Consider the following 15,645-nt stretch of genomic DNA (forward strand, 5'->3'; position numbering starts at 1 on the left):
GTCATTGTCACTTGTCCTGTGATTAGGCTGGTATTAAATTGAGGGATCGCTGGGCGGCGTGGCTCAAAAGGCCGGAAGGGCCTAATCTACACGGTATCTCAATAAATAAATAAACTCCACATTCATCCGCATCTAATCTTGACCAAACCCAGTCACTACCCACTACCTGTACTCCACCCCCGCACTGCTCTATCCACATCCCCTAACACCCTTAACACTCCCATTCACACCCATCAACCCCTGCCCCACTGCACACACTCAAACCCCTATCACGACATGCAAATCCCCCCTAGTACCCACCATGCACAGCCTTCCATCTTCAGCCTAACCTCAGGTACTTCCATCCCTTCCATTCAGTGGAAATTGTGGACGTTACACATCACCCAGTCACTCTGCTATTTCATTGTGACCCAGTCCGCACCACCCCCACAAATGTACTTTTCTTCCGGCCTACCTTTAAAATCTCCCTTCAAGAAGTCGGGGTTTTTGGAGCTGATTTTGCAGGTGGGTCCAGAATACCTGGCGTCACAGACGCAGCGGGTTCCACCAACACAACTGCCGTGGCCATTACACATCTCCTCACACTGGGGCCCAATATACACATTATCAATGGCCCAGGTCACTGGCTGAGAACCGAGTCTGTAGTAGCCCTGATACCATCGGAACCTCACTGACCTGCGGGGACAAGAAGGAATATGTTAATGGATGATACAGAGGAAAGGATCTTTTAAACAGGTGATAGGAGACACATCAAAGAGAACTTTGTACATATCTAAACCGATGGATAGGCGTTTTGGACATTGATCAAGACAGTTTTCTTCCGGGAAGTTCGGGTTAGGAATAGGTCACCTATCTCTGCAAACTTTGTGCATCCTTTGTAAGCTTCCGAATAAGACGCATTGGCAACAAACTTTTGACCATTAATGTGCAAATGGGGTGGTGGGCTGCCAGCTCTTCTAAGTTCTAAGATTACCAATTCAAATGTGTGGAAAGAAGAAAGGAAAAATTAAACAAAAACCAAAACTAAACATAATGTCCTTAAGTTGGAACTCACCCGCAAAGATGGAGCCTGCCAAAATGGATGACCTCCCTCTTCCATCCATGGGTGGTTCCAGCATAGTAGGTGCTGCTGGGATGGAGCTCGGTTGAGCAAAGCGAGCTGACGTGCCCGCTGCTGTAACAGAGTGGAAGCAGCAAGTGCCACGTAGCTCCGAAATCCCGGGAGAACTCCAGTCTGATGGGGTCAGAAGCTGAGCTGTCTATGTTACATCCAACATTGATCTGAAACCACAGATGAGGCACAGTGATGTTGGAATGCGTTGCTGTTGAAGTGTAAGCATTTGTCTTTGGAAGGTTTTCATTAGCAAGGCAAGAAAGTTTTGATCCAAAGGCATATTGGGAAATTCAAAATATTTGTATGACCTCTTTGATCTAACACAGATTACTTTTCTTCTCTTTTTATTTCTCTTGAAACTGTGCTGTTGTCAAGGTAAATATATTGGCAGACATTTTACCTTATCTATGAAACACTGATTCCCTCTAGTGCTCCAACTATTCTACTTCAAGCCTAACGATCAGTACTTGCTGTATTAGTGGATTAATACTTTAATGATTGTTGCTACTCCTTTCAAGAAATAAACTAGCCTATTTTAAATGATTAAAAGGTTAATCTTGAAGTTCCATTTAAGATATTTTGTTTCCCTGTTTTACCCAGGGAATTTTAGGGCTTTGTTTCAGAATTTATTTGCCCTGGTACCACCCTATTTAAATGAGTGGCTCAAATTTGCTTTTATTTGCAAAACCTCACAGCATTGTGGCGTATAATTTCAGTACAAAGTGAGTGGTGGACAAAAGGATTTTGAAATTGAAAGCCTATCCAGCAGGACACTCAGGGGCCTAATTTAATTAAATGTGTCAATTAATAGCCAAAGTGGCTGCTGTGTGGTCTAAATTCTAAACACATGAAGCTATTGTCCAAAAGTTCCACATGACTAAAGAAAGGACAGACAGGTAACTATCACCACGTTACCTCAAACTGAACAATGGTGTTCTCATTAACATCCATGTCACGCGTAGTGATGGAATGTTCCCCAACCATGTTTGACACGAAGACTATGGCGGAATCTTCCTCCCTTGTTAACAGAGAAACAAAACCGGGATAATGCACTGTGACAATGAAGACAAATCCAAATCTTACGAGAGGGAGTAATCACTACAGCAAGGGGAGCACATTGAATGAAACAATGCTATGATGCTTGAGTAAATCTCTAGGAACATTTTTTATAGGGAACTGTGGTCCACAAATTCAGGTTCCCCTTCTCCCACTAGTTCTACCTAACTGCCTATGATCGGAAAGAGGCTTCATAATGAGAATCACACTTAGTTTAAGTTTTTTTTTGTCAGTGATGTAAAGTTATCTTGTAAATAAGATATCAAAATAGACATGACATAAAAACATGGGAATTTAACTTCAGAAAGTCTTTTAAAGGATATCTGCTTTGGTTAACATGTACCTGATGATAAATGGGATATAATACAGTTTCTTACAAGGTATTTTGTAAAAGGAGCCCGACACATTATCTGAACTGATGAAGGGGTATGGTGCTGAGACATTCCTGGGTCATGAAACTGCTGTGAATGCAACCATTCCAGGTGTTAATGCAACACCTTTTTCCAATTCTTAAAGAAACATTATGCACAGAAATCAGATATAATTTGCTCCAAGAAAGCTGAGAAGGTCACACTGCTGAGGTGCAGCTTGGGAATAGGGATTCCCCCATTGAACATGGAAGCTGAGAGTTGTATCTGGGTATAGGAAGAATCATTTCAGAGGGAAATAGCTGAAAGATACCTGTTCACATACCAGTCCAATCAATTGAGGGTTTTTTTTGGTATATTTATTCATATTTATAATATTTTAAAAGCCACTTATTGACGTTCAATGGTTTTTGAACGATATTGAATGTTTCTGAATGTCAGAGCAGATTTTCTCAATATTTTCACCGATGAGGCTTGGAAGTTCTCAGTCAGGTCCTGCACAAGGTTAAATATGGATCTTGCATGCAGACTGATGGTAAGTGTAGACAGGAAGGAAATGCTGGGCCTTGATTGTGGCTGGTGTAAGGAGGGAGATTTTAAGAAGCATCTCGGAGAAGGAGAAAAGTGCAGAGAGGTGAAGAGTTTAGAGCCTGGACATGAACTGAGGTGTTAATATACTTTTTCTGTAATTGCACACAGTTATAGACCAATACCCAAAGCACTGGAGAAACTGCTATTCTTACGTGGTTCCCTTTGACACATAGGGACAATAAAGACCAATGTTTCCACCAGGATAGAAGAACCAGTTGTCCTCTTTTGGTCCAAAGTCGAACGTCTCCAACAAAACACCAGGATTTTTCACATTATTCCCATCAATAATGAGATCATCAATGATCCAAATTTCTTCTTTTTGCCCTTTTTGTTGAACAAAAAAAATTAGAATAAACTTGGCTTCTCATCCTAACAGACAAACTGTTATTTTGTGCAATTACTTTAGGAGTTCATTATTAATTCAGTATTGAATGCATTTAACAAGTTTGTTTTTGTACTTTCCAGCTTAATTGGTTCAATATCAACCTACAGTGCCAATAAAAAGCTTTCCGCCCCACACCCCCGGAAATTTTCAGGTGTTATTGTTTAACAACATTGAATCACAGTGGATTTAAATTTGGCTTTTTTTGATACTGATCAACAGAAAAAGACTCTTTCATGTCAAAGTGAAAACAAGTCGCCGCAAAGTGATCTAAATTAATTACAAATATAAAACACAAACTAATTGAATGCATAACTATTCACCCCCTTCAAGTCTGTATTTAGTAGATACATCTTTGACAGCCATTACAGCCCTGTGTGGATGAGTCTCTACCAGCTTTGCACATCTGGACACTGTAATTTTTCCCCATTCTTCTTTACAAAACTGCTCATGCTCTGTCAAATTGCATGGGGATCATGAGTGAACAGCCCTTTTCAAGTCCAGCCACAAATTCTCAATTGGACTGAGGTCTGGACTCTGACTTCGCTCCTCCAGGACATTAACTTTGCTGTTTTTAAGCCATTCCTGTGTAGCTTTGGCTTCATGCTTGGGGTCATTGTCTTGATGGAAAACAAATCTTCTCCCAAGTCACAGTTCTCTTACAGACTGCATCAGGTTTTCCTCCAGGATTTCCCTGTATTTTGCTGCATTCATTTTACCCTCTACCTTCACAAGCCTTCCAGGGCCTTCTGCAGTGAAGCATCCCCATAGCATGATGCAGCGAACAGCACGCTTCACTGTAGAGACGGTGTGTTTTTGATAATGTGCGGTGTATGGCTTACGCCAAACATAGCATTTAGTCTGATGGCCAAAAAGCACAATTTCGGTTTCATCAGACTATAGAACCTCTTTCCAGCTGACTTCAGAGTCTCCCACGTGCCCTCTGGCAATCCAGTCGAGATCTCATGTGACTTTTTTATTCAACAAAGGCTTTCTCTTTGCCACTCTCCCACAAAGCTGTGACTGGTGAAGCACCTGGGCAACAGTTGTTGTGTGCACCGTCTATCCCATCTCAGCTATATGAAACACTGTTACTCCAGGGTCACGGTGCAAAACACAGTACCAACAGTCACACACAGCACAAGGTATATATAGCAAAGACAAGATAGCAGGACATATAAGATATCAGTAAAATATAGTCACACAAAAAAAAACATATATATATAGTCCAAGATCTTGAGTCCAAGAATGTTGCAGCAGTCTGCAGCTGAACACAATATGGCTTGTCTTCTGCCGAGCAAACGCTGGGGAGGGGCAGCCCCGACTCCAATGCCTCTCTCCTGAGCGGCTTTAAACAGGCGACACAGCCGCTTGAGGCCTAGTCCTGGCTATGACCGAGGCCACACAGCTCCCCCCGCTGTCCGCCAATAAATCAGTGAATCAGACGCAGCATTGCACATTCACAACGTCTAACGGGGTCTCGCAGTCACAACAAAATCAAATAAGACGATCAGTCGCTGTTAGACCGCACACCGATTCCTCCGACACCTCTCTGACGCAGGCAGCTGCACAACCCACACCAAGTCCGGCTCCTTCAGTTTCTCTGCCAAACAGCAACTCGTTGATGGGGTGGACCTGTAGTACTTTAAGTTCTTAATATCCACCAAATCATAATAAATACAGTTACAAAAGACAGTGACACCTTCAGATGGCCCCGCAGAAACTGCTGTGACTGAGCACACCACCATAAGCAAAAGGGTTAAAGAACAGCAGTTGGTACCACATGAAGAATAATTGAAACTTTAATTAATGGAACGATTTCATCAACAGTCAAGAAGCAGGTTGTTGACACTGAATCAGAGTTCCCTGGGCTTATCATTTTCAGTGATGGCAAAAGTCTCTGAAAGTCAGACTGTAAATTCAACACATTTTCTAGCTTAATTGTGTAGATGGGTCATGCCTTTCACACACTACAGGCGATGAGGGGTTAACTACATTAGCAGTTACACACCATTTATTAGCCCTCAGCTATCGTGAAAAAATATTGCAATGGAAATGCCGTATTTGCCAATTTTATGAATGAACAAAAAGAGATGAACTGAACTTGACCTGCAAGAGTCTGCACCCTCCAGTGAAGTGTTACAAAATTCCATTCTATCTTTGTTAGCCTTGTGCTTTCATGTGCATCATTGGCTCAAGAAATGAAAATGTGATGGAGTGCTTTACAGTTAGCACGGAGGCATATTGATGAGGACAGGGGTACTGAGTGAAGTTTAGAAACGTAGAAAACCTACAGCACAATACAGGCCCTTCAGCCCGCAATGCTGTGTTGAACATGTCCTTACCTTTAGAAATTACCTAGGGCTACCCACAGCCCTCCATTTTTCTAAGTTCCATGTACCTATCCAGGAGTCTCTTAAAAGACCCCATCGTTTCTGCCGCCGCCGGCAGCCCATTCCACACACTCACCACTCTTTGCGTAAAAAACTTACTCCTGACATCTCCTCTGTACCTACTTCCAAGCACCTTAAAACTACGCCCTCTCGTGCTAGCTATTTCAGCCATTTCTTCTGCACTTGCATATTCCTAACTCAGACTGGAAACAGAAGACTGAAATATATTGGAGGTTTCATTCACAACAAGTCTTCCTCATGTAAAATATCAGCCATAAAACTTGAATGTTATGTTGCATAGTTCACAGAACGTTACTGGTTCGACTTTATAACGTTTATCTGTATTCTACAAATCAAATTTGGTTTTAAAAACTTAAAACAAACAATAAATTCTAAAAGGTGCAAGTTATTTCATGGTAATGCAATATAAACACAATTCAAATTTATTACCTTCATTGTGGGGCTGCCAGAGGCGGAATCGGGTTGCGTTGGTCTGGGCAGCTAGTGGTAAGGGAACATTAATAAAGAGCACTTCTGTCGTTTGAGGAAAGTAGAATTCATCCATCAAGTGCCAGGTGATTCCGCCATTGATGGAATACTGCAGCAGAATAGAATGCGAACGGTCAGGAGCACCTGAGCCAAAAAGATAGTATGATGGTCAACTGTGGTTATTGAGACGAAGGAAAACTTGTGGATAATCTTCAATTTATCACAGAAACGGCAGATATTGATAAATTAATATCTGTTCAAAAGCATTCTGCTAAAATTCTGTTTGCATAAACATAATGAGAATATAATTCATCCACTGAGGGCTGGAAAAACTCACTAGACGTTTGATTGACAAATATAGGTTGCAGTCAGTGTTTAGAAATTTGCCATGATGTACTAGCCAACTTGACCAGCTTACCAGCGACAAAGAATTTATTTAAGGGCATTGTTCCTCACACAGTAGGATGTCCTAGAACCCCATCACTTTTCATAGTCAGTATTTCCGAAACCTTGATGTGCAGAAGTCACTGAACCCTGACACTGTGAAAAGAAATACCCTTCCTCTTCAACTAGATGCAGTAGCCTGTACAAATATCACCCCAGAGCACAATAAATATAATGGAATCATTCCAGTTCATGAATAACATCAAGATTGGGCATAAATATGAAGAGGAGCAAAAATGTAAGAAAATCATAAGCTAAGTTTAATAGTTATCAACAATTGATGGAAATGATTTAGAATGTTTCACAGTGCAATGAATTTTAATATTAAAACAACATAAATGTCGTCAAAAGTAAATGTCATTACTTTTGTGTTTCTACAAATCATTGAATTTCCTTTCATTTGTTTAAATATAAATGTAAAGTAACAACAGACTACCTTTGCAGTTGAAGCCTAATGCTGATACATTCAATTTAAATGTATGAGCCACACTCTGACAGTGAATATTAGTCCAAATTCCACCGACTCTACATTAACCAGTCACTGGAGTAACTGTGTTTGTCAAATAACAAAGCAACTCCTTTAAGCAGAGACAAAATATGCATTCATAAAGTAAATTTTGAAATCTACATTCAAGCTGAGTGCTCCCATTATTACAGTTTAATCGAAATGGCTGGTTGGCATTTTCATAAATACACCCTCTCTGTAACTCAGCTGTTAAATATTTAGCTCATAAGCTATTAATCCCTCTGTCATCTTAATATGCTATCATCAGAAGTATTACAATATTTTTGACTTCAGAGAGTCTTTCAGGATGTTTTCAGAATCTGTAGCTCCAGTGTAGGGTTGATTGCTGAATATTTAATCGTAGCCAGTACCCTCACAGATTCTCATGTTCTCTTTTTCTGCTCTTTCTAAGTTAATCTACACTAATCTTATGTAGAACAATCTATGTGACCTTGATTAAATTGTCAGAAAACTCAAGAAGTGGGTCTTCATCAAGTGACCTCTCTCTGTCCAACCCCTCCGAGGCCGCATCCGATTGTTGCTCAGCTCTGCCTTGATAGTTGCAGGCCAGGCACATGGAATGGAAGGAATGTGAAGTGCCAATTTACATCTTGATAACTTGGTACCGACTGATCACTGGGTCCTTTGACATTAGACCGTGGAATGGATCAACTGCTGATCCTGATAGACTTTGTCAGAGTGCATACATGGGACTTTAGCACCTACCTGGGGATCCATCCAGAGCATTTGTTCCACATGAAACCTTGTCACTAGAGTGAGTTATGGGGAAGCAACATGCACCATTGCCTGTACCCCAGTAAAATAATCAACACAATCAATTGGCAAGGCAAATTATCTTCTAGGCAGAAACCTTTGGCATTTCCTTGAGTTGCAGTAGTAACCCAGAATTGACGTGAAACAGTATCTAATTCTACCCTCAATAGCCATCCTTTCTGCTTGATTTCAAATTTCCTTCATTTGTTATATATATGTTAAATGTTTGCTATGAACATTATTTTTAATCTCTGCACGGTGAGACGTAAGTATTCTGACCAACGTCTTCTACATTCTCTGTGGAATGTCTAGGTGGGAAACCTTTTCTGTGCTGTGTGTTAAAGAAGATTTTTAAAAAGGCAGACCTTTAGCGATGAACTTGAATGAGAACTGAATGTACAAAGTGTTTGTGCATTCTAGGTCCCTGGAAACCAGCATTCTCAGCCCTTCCTGCAAAACAGAAAGAGGGAAGTGAAGAGTTAGGACCAATGAGATTGTGTGTTGTATAGAAAAACATACAGTATGACCACAAAATATGATCTAAATGGTATTTTCTTTCATAATTATTGTACAATTAATTGGACATGAGCAAATACCTTAATTAACAGCCAAATCACAAACACAAGAAAATCTACAGATGCTGGAAATCCAAAGCAACACACCAAAAATTCCAGAGGAACTCAGTAGGCCAGGTAGCATCTATGACTTCACCTCTTTCTTTCCAGTCCTGATAAAGGGTTTTGGCCTGAAACTCTTTTCCATAGATGCTGCCTGGCCTTCTGAGTTCCTCCAGCAATTTGTGTGTGTTGCTTAACAGCCAAATGTCTATTTTGAAGGAAATAATCTAAAGAAATGTCTCTAACAACACACAGTGCAATGTATTAGAGTGTGAACAAAACAGTATAACATCACATTTTGTATATTGTAGTTAGAGTATTAGCAATATTAACATATGTGTTGAAATATTGATGCAAGTCATGGTGCAGTGTAATATAATATTAGTACAGCACCCAGTGTAGTATGTTTCAGTTTTAACACAGCTCACAACTTCGAAGTGAAGATATTAGCGTAACACACCATGTAGTACGTTATGCTATTAACTGTGTGTTATGTTGAACATAAGCAGCACAATTCATTGTAGTAAGATCATTAACAGAATGTACAGTGTACTTTGTTAAAATATGAGCACAACAAACACTGCTCTACGACAGTGTATTAATATAACCACCCATGCTGTGCTTTACTGTATGAATAAATATTATATTAACACTGTAAAGCACTGCATGGTTTGTTGTATTCTTAATGTTTAGTTAATATTCTTAACACAATTCTTAATACATTATATTAAGAATATTAACCTCTTTCACCTCAGTCAGTTGAGGAAGTTTGGTATGGGCCCCCAAATCCAAAGAACTTTCTACAGAGGCATAACTGAGAGCATCCTGACAGGCTGCATCATCACTGCCTGATATGGGAACTGTACTTCCCTCAATTACAGGTCTCTGAAGAGAGTGGTGCGGACTGCCCAGTGCAGACATTTACAAAGACAGGTGTGTAAAAAGGGCCCGAATGATCATTGGAGACCCAAGTTACCCCAACCATAAACTGTTCCAGCTGCTACCATCCGGGAAACAGTACCGCAGCATAAAAGCCAGGACCAACAGGCTCCGGGACAGCTTCTTCCAGCAGGCCATCAGACTGATTAATTCACGCTGATACAATTGTATTTCTGTGTTATATTGACTGTCCTGTGGTACTATTTATTACAAATTATTATAAATTGCACTTTGCACATTTAGACAGAGATGTAAAGATATTTACTCTTCATGTACATGAAGGATGTAAGTAATAAAGTCAATTCAATTCAATTCAACAACACTAAGTGCAGAATGTTAGCGTATTAACACAAGGCACAAGCCATTGTTGAAGGGTATTAATAGAATATGTAATCAAAAAATAAAGTATCTTGAAATCATTCTCTAAGAAGTATTAATGAAGCCACAAAAATTATGTTTCAAAATTTAAGGATAGAAACACCAGACAGCATCAGGGAGAGGTTTACGCTGTTAATTTATATTATATATATATATTCAGAAATCCTTTAAAGAGGGATGGTGTCATATTTGAAGAAAAAGATGTAGTTGCAGATCAACAAATAATGAGGGAGAGAGAAATTAAAATAGAAAATTCTGGAAGAATTCAGCAGATCAAAAGACATTTCTAAGTATTGACGATTCAGCTGAAACATTAATTCCACAGGTGCTGCTCGCCAGCATTTTCTGATTTTATTCCAGATTTCCGCCCTCTGCAGCCTTTTGTCAAAAGGGAGAGAATGGTTATTGGAGGAGAGAAGTTCGTGTTAATGGATATGCAGCATACTCACCCACCCTGGAAATGTGTTTTTGTGTTTAAATCAGGTGCTCCTGATATTAATAGGGGATTAAGTGGTAAATACCACTTTCAAGCCATGTTGTGATATGAAAGGTACTTAGAAACCACGCGGTATAAAAATGAGTATGTGCCAAACTCCAGCTTATAAAAGTTACAGCTGCCATAATTTTTTGGAGACTGTGCACTGCTACAAAAGTCAGGTTACTTTATGCATCCTCGCTTGTTGCCAGTGCAATCGGTGAAGGGTTCACATGTCCTGCTTGCTAAGCCAAACCATGTGTGAATTCCAACACCTTTTGTACACCTACATAACAACAACAGATTCCTAACCCCATTAAATTCCAGCGCTGTTCCAGATTTGATGATTTCCCCATTTAAGTTTCCCCTTTCTGCTCCAAGAACCTCAGGCCAAATGTCAGGGTGGGGTTTCTCATTAAAGTCATCTTTGAGAATTGATGGTAGTGGAAGAATGGGTACACAGTTACGTCCTCCAAAGCCACTGTCACACCTGCAAGCAAAAGAAGGTCCCATCAGTAAAAGGCATGGCATGGTAGAACTCTCAAGAACAGCTCAAGCTAAAACCCACAAATCAGTGCAGCTAATACACTAATTATCAACACAATATTTATGGTGTAATATGGGCTCAAACATCAAAACAATGTTCTCCTGGACTCTAATCTTTTTTTGCAAATGACATCAGCAATGTCTTATTTCATCCTACTGTGCGATAGCTGATGAAGAATTTAAATCAAATCAAATTTTAAAAAACAGCAAAGCTATAATCTGAAGTAGGCAATAAGTGTTATTTTCACATGATCTGCAGAATTTTAGAACCAAGCACACGGTTTGACTGAAAAGTATAAATAAAATTTCCATCAGACAAATAGCAGGCAATGATCATCTCCATCAGGAGAAAACTTAACCACCTTGCCTTGGCATTCATTGATGCTCCCATCAACAAATTCCTCATCAGTGACGTTCAAAGTGAGCTCATTGTCATCTGCACAAGCGCATGTATGCGCAGGTGCAAGGGAAATCTCACTTGCACCAGCACCACAGGCACAAGAGCATCATATAAGCAGCATTCACGAGAAAAACAAATTAACAGAACAATTAGAACAAAAAACCCTCCATTTTAATGTAAAGTAACCACAGAGTTACTAAACTGTAGCACTGGAGTTTTACTAGTTGGTTCAAGAACTGAATCATTGAAGGGAAGTAGCTGTGTTGATTGTAGTGGTGTGGGACTTCAGGCTTCTGTACTACCTGCCTGACTGTAGCTGCAAAAAGATGGCATGGCCCAGGTAGTTTTGATTTTTGATGGTGGATGTTACCTTCTGTAGATACTGCCAGTGGTGGTAGGGATGTGCCCATGATTAATTGGGCTGAGTCCACTACATTCTGCGGCTTCTTAAGTTCCTGTGCATTTGAATTGCCATATCAGACCGTGAAGCAACCAGTCTGTATGCTTTCAACAGTGCATCTGTCGAACTTTGTAAGTGTTTGTGACAAACTGAACCTCCTTAACCTCCAAAAATGTGAAACCACTGGCGTTGTTTCTTTATCTATGCACTGGGCACAGGACAGATCAACTGGTATGTTAACAACCAGGAATTTAAAGCTTCTAACACTCTCCACCAGTGATCCCCCAGTACAGACTGGCACATGTTCACCCTCTTTCCCCTTTCCGAAGTCAACAATCAACTCTTCCATTTTCTAATGTTGAGCGGGAGGTTGACATCACTCAATCAGGTGTCCTGTCTTGCTCTGGTAAGTGACACATCACCGTCTGTGATCCGTCCAGCAACAGCAGTGATGCTGGCGGATTTGAAGATGACATTGTATACGTGCTTTACCACAGTCATGTGCATCTCGAGTAGAGCAGGGGACTAAGCACGCAGCCTGGAGGTGCACCTTTGTTGATGATCAATAAGGAGATGTTCTTACCAATGGTCACACATTGAGGTCTAGCCAGAAATCATACCTGGACTTCCTCTATGACGCTGTGTCACCAGCCCTAAACACCACAGATCGAGCTCTCAGCAGATTGTGAATCTCCTAGTTCATCCAGAGATTCTGGTTGGGAAAGAATCAGAATGTTTTTGCAGGAACGCACTTGTCCTTATGAAGTTGGTGACAACTGTCACATGTTCATTTGGGTTCACTGACGAATCCTTAAACCTTGTCTGCCCTTTGAGCTAAGATGGCGCCGGAGAGCAGAAGACACTTTGCGGGCAGCTACCAGTAACACAGTTTCATATTGGACATTTTTGGAATTCCCGTTGACCAGAAACTCAATTGGACCAGCCACATAAATAGAATTGCTACAAGAGGACGTCCGCGGCTGAATATTGAGCAGCAATACAACAAGGCAGGCACACCTTGTATGAAGTAATCCACTGATAATAAGAGGCTGTAATACACGCGTTTGGGTCTTCACATTTCGGGGATAGTTGAGGATGAACCATAAGTGCTGGCTTTCCAGCAAAATGTCATACCCCTCCACCACCAATGCACAATGCATATTCAAAGATTCAGGGTACATTTATCATCAAAGAATGTATAGATTATACAACCTGGAGATTTGTTTGCTTACAGGCAGCCACAAAGCAAGAAACCTGAAGCACCCAAATAAAAAAAGACCAAAGCCACTGCGTTGAGAAAGAGGCCCAAGCTTTGATCTCAGTTCACTGTATCAGTGGGGCAAAAACGGCAAAAACACGCAGGGAAGACAGCCGCTGGAGCAGTTCACAGCCTCGGCACCACCGAGAGGGGAATGAACATTGCAGCAGAGTGAGCGAAATCAGTCCAACCCTTGCTTCCAGTCCCAACACATGGGCTTTCCAGTCTATCTGGGCTGGCGTTTAAATTGTCCAAGCACCAGGTAGTGCCTTGGTCTAGGACCCAGATCCCGGCGCTGCGACAGCCCGAAACCGTTCTTGATCCCAGCAAATCGGAGAGGTCCAACCTCGCACCCAGGTTAGGTGGTCAGGCATCAAAACTCATCCGCGTTGATTCCTCTCCAAATTGCTCACTCCAACCCCGACAGCAATACCAACTCCGTCCTGAGCACGTTGGGCCTCGTCTTTGTGATGCACCTGCACAGCCCATCATTTGAATCAGCTTCGCCTCCGCGTGCTCCTTCATTGTTTGCAGTGATAGTTTACCACAATTTACTTCAGAAAAGTTGTTATTAGTAATGATTTTAGTCAAATTTCTTGCCTTATGGACCACCAGTGAGCTGCCATACGTGTTGGGTGCTGCCATCTTCAACCAGAAGTTCACAAGAAAGAATGGCAGTAACTGAGATTAGATTAAAGATTAACTTTATTTGTCACACGTTTTTTGAAACATACAGAGAAAAGCGTCATTTGGGTCAATGATGATGTGCCGGGGGCAGCCCGCAAGTGTCGTCGTGTTTCTGACCACAACTTGGTAACCCTAAGCCATACACCTTTGGAATGTGGGAGGAAACTGGAGCACCCGGAGGAAACTCGCGTGGTTATGGGGAGAACGTACAAACTCCTTACAGATAGCTGCAGGAATTGAAACCCGATAACCAGCGCTGTAAAGCGTTATGCCAACTCTTATGCTATCGTGCCACCCCTGGCCAAGGCTTTGACAATAATACCTTCGAACCCTCCACCATCTTAAATTTCATGGACAGCAGGTGCATAGATCTACATTGTCTTCAAGTCTCTCTGTCCTAATTTACACGCATCCCGTCGTTGCTTTACTGTCACTGAATTAAATATCCAAAGCTCCCTGCTCGGCAACAGCGTGGGAGAATCTTCGTCACGTGGACGGCAATGGTTCAGTTAGAAAGTTTACTAGCCTTCACTTAGAATTGCATATCACAAAAATAGGCCATCTAAACATAAGCTATGGAGTAATTATAAATCACTATCCAGTCACTGTAATCACTGTAAATTAACACGAGGCCATTCAACCCATCTTGTCCATGGATTCCTATTCATTTAGCCCTCTCACTTCCTTGCTTGGCAGAAAAGAGTTCTCTTTCAAGTTGGAAGTCCCCACGGTGAACAAGAGAAAAAGTAGGAGCTGGAGGAATGGGCTGTGGGCAACAACGTGCCATCAGCTTAGCAGAAACTGAGGAGAGGCCATCTAAAAAAATACACTGCTCTAGGACCACTGCTCACTTAGGCAAGGTCAAAGGCCAGTCTCCAAGGGTATGTTACTAATGGCAGCTCTTAGCATTAACAGTAAAAAAAAGTTTTTCTTTTCCCTTTGCTGTGGTCATCTGTGGAGATCTGGCAGCTTCACTAAGGAAGCTTCCTCACTTAAAAAGTTGGCCTGGATCCAGTTGCTGTTTCCCTGGGACCACTGTGAGCAGAATAGGTAGGTTCTGGTAGCTAGTTCTATTTTCTCTCTCTCGGGATTTTGCTGCTGAAAACACTCCACTCTGCTAATCAATGGAGAGGTTGTTACAGGAATCAGTGGAACGGTGATGGCTGGATGAGATCTGCCTCAGGCTGCCATTTAGCAGAGCAGTAGAACAAGCAAGACAACCTCCTCTAGGAGATCAGCAGAACATAGGAGGAGGAAAAATCCAGCAGAAACAAGTTGGCATTGGTTCATTATTATCGCTTGTATCAAGATACAGTGAAAAGCTTGTCTTGCATACTGTTCATACAGTTCAAATCATTCCACAGTGCATTGAGCTGGAATAAGGTAGAACAATAACAAAGCAGAGGAATGTGCAGAACTACTGAAAAAGTGCTGTGCAGGCAAACGATAAAGTGCTAGATCATAATGAGGTAGATTGTGAGGCCAAGAGTCTATCTTATTGTACAAGGGGTTCATTTGAGAACCTGATGTCAGTGGGATAGAAGCTGCCCTTAAGCCTGATCGTATGTGCTTTCAGGCTTTTTTATCTTCTGGGAGGGGGGAGATGAAAGAATGTCTGGGGTGGGTGGGGTCTTTAAATATGCTGGTTGCTTTACTGAGGTAGTGAGAAGTAAGGCAGAGTCCATTGAGTGAAGTCAGGTTCTGTTGTAGTAGATTTATGGTTTTTCCAATCAACTCCATTCAAAGTCAGATATCAAAACTATGTAAGGAAGAGTCTGATGCCAATAAATTAAAAAATAGGTATTTTCAGCAGACATGAACTTGCAATG

At 41.3% G+C, this 15,645-nt stretch overlaps 1 protein-coding gene across 3 annotated transcripts in view; it reads right to left on the reverse strand.

Annotated features, from left to right (window-relative positions):
- reln (reelin) overlaps positions 1 to 15,645 on the reverse strand; it is a 329,082-nt gene that overhangs the window by 64,185 nt on the left and 249,252 nt on the right. For all 3 annotated transcript variants that reach the window (XM_063072853.1, XM_063072851.1, XM_063072852.1), the window contains 7 exons: positions 10,838 to 11,015; positions 8,482 to 8,566; positions 6,355 to 6,537; positions 3,282 to 3,453; positions 2,030 to 2,132; positions 1,055 to 1,281; positions 455 to 675 (listed from right to left, as the gene is read on the reverse strand). In XM_063072853.1, the coding sequence (XP_062928923.1) occupies positions 455 to 675; positions 1,055 to 1,281; positions 2,030 to 2,132; positions 3,282 to 3,453; positions 6,355 to 6,537; positions 8,482 to 8,566; positions 10,838 to 11,015 (1,169 nt within the window). The remainder of the gene's footprint in view (positions 1 to 454; positions 676 to 1,054; positions 1,282 to 2,029; positions 2,133 to 3,281; positions 3,454 to 6,354; positions 6,538 to 8,481; positions 8,567 to 10,837; positions 11,016 to 15,645) is intronic.

The sequence above is a fragment of the Mobula hypostoma genome, chromosome 20 (assembly GCF_963921235.1).
Source record: "Mobula hypostoma chromosome 20, sMobHyp1.1, whole genome shotgun sequence".
In the NCBI taxonomy this organism is placed as follows: domain Eukaryota; kingdom Metazoa; phylum Chordata; class Chondrichthyes; order Myliobatiformes; family Myliobatidae; genus Mobula; species Mobula hypostoma.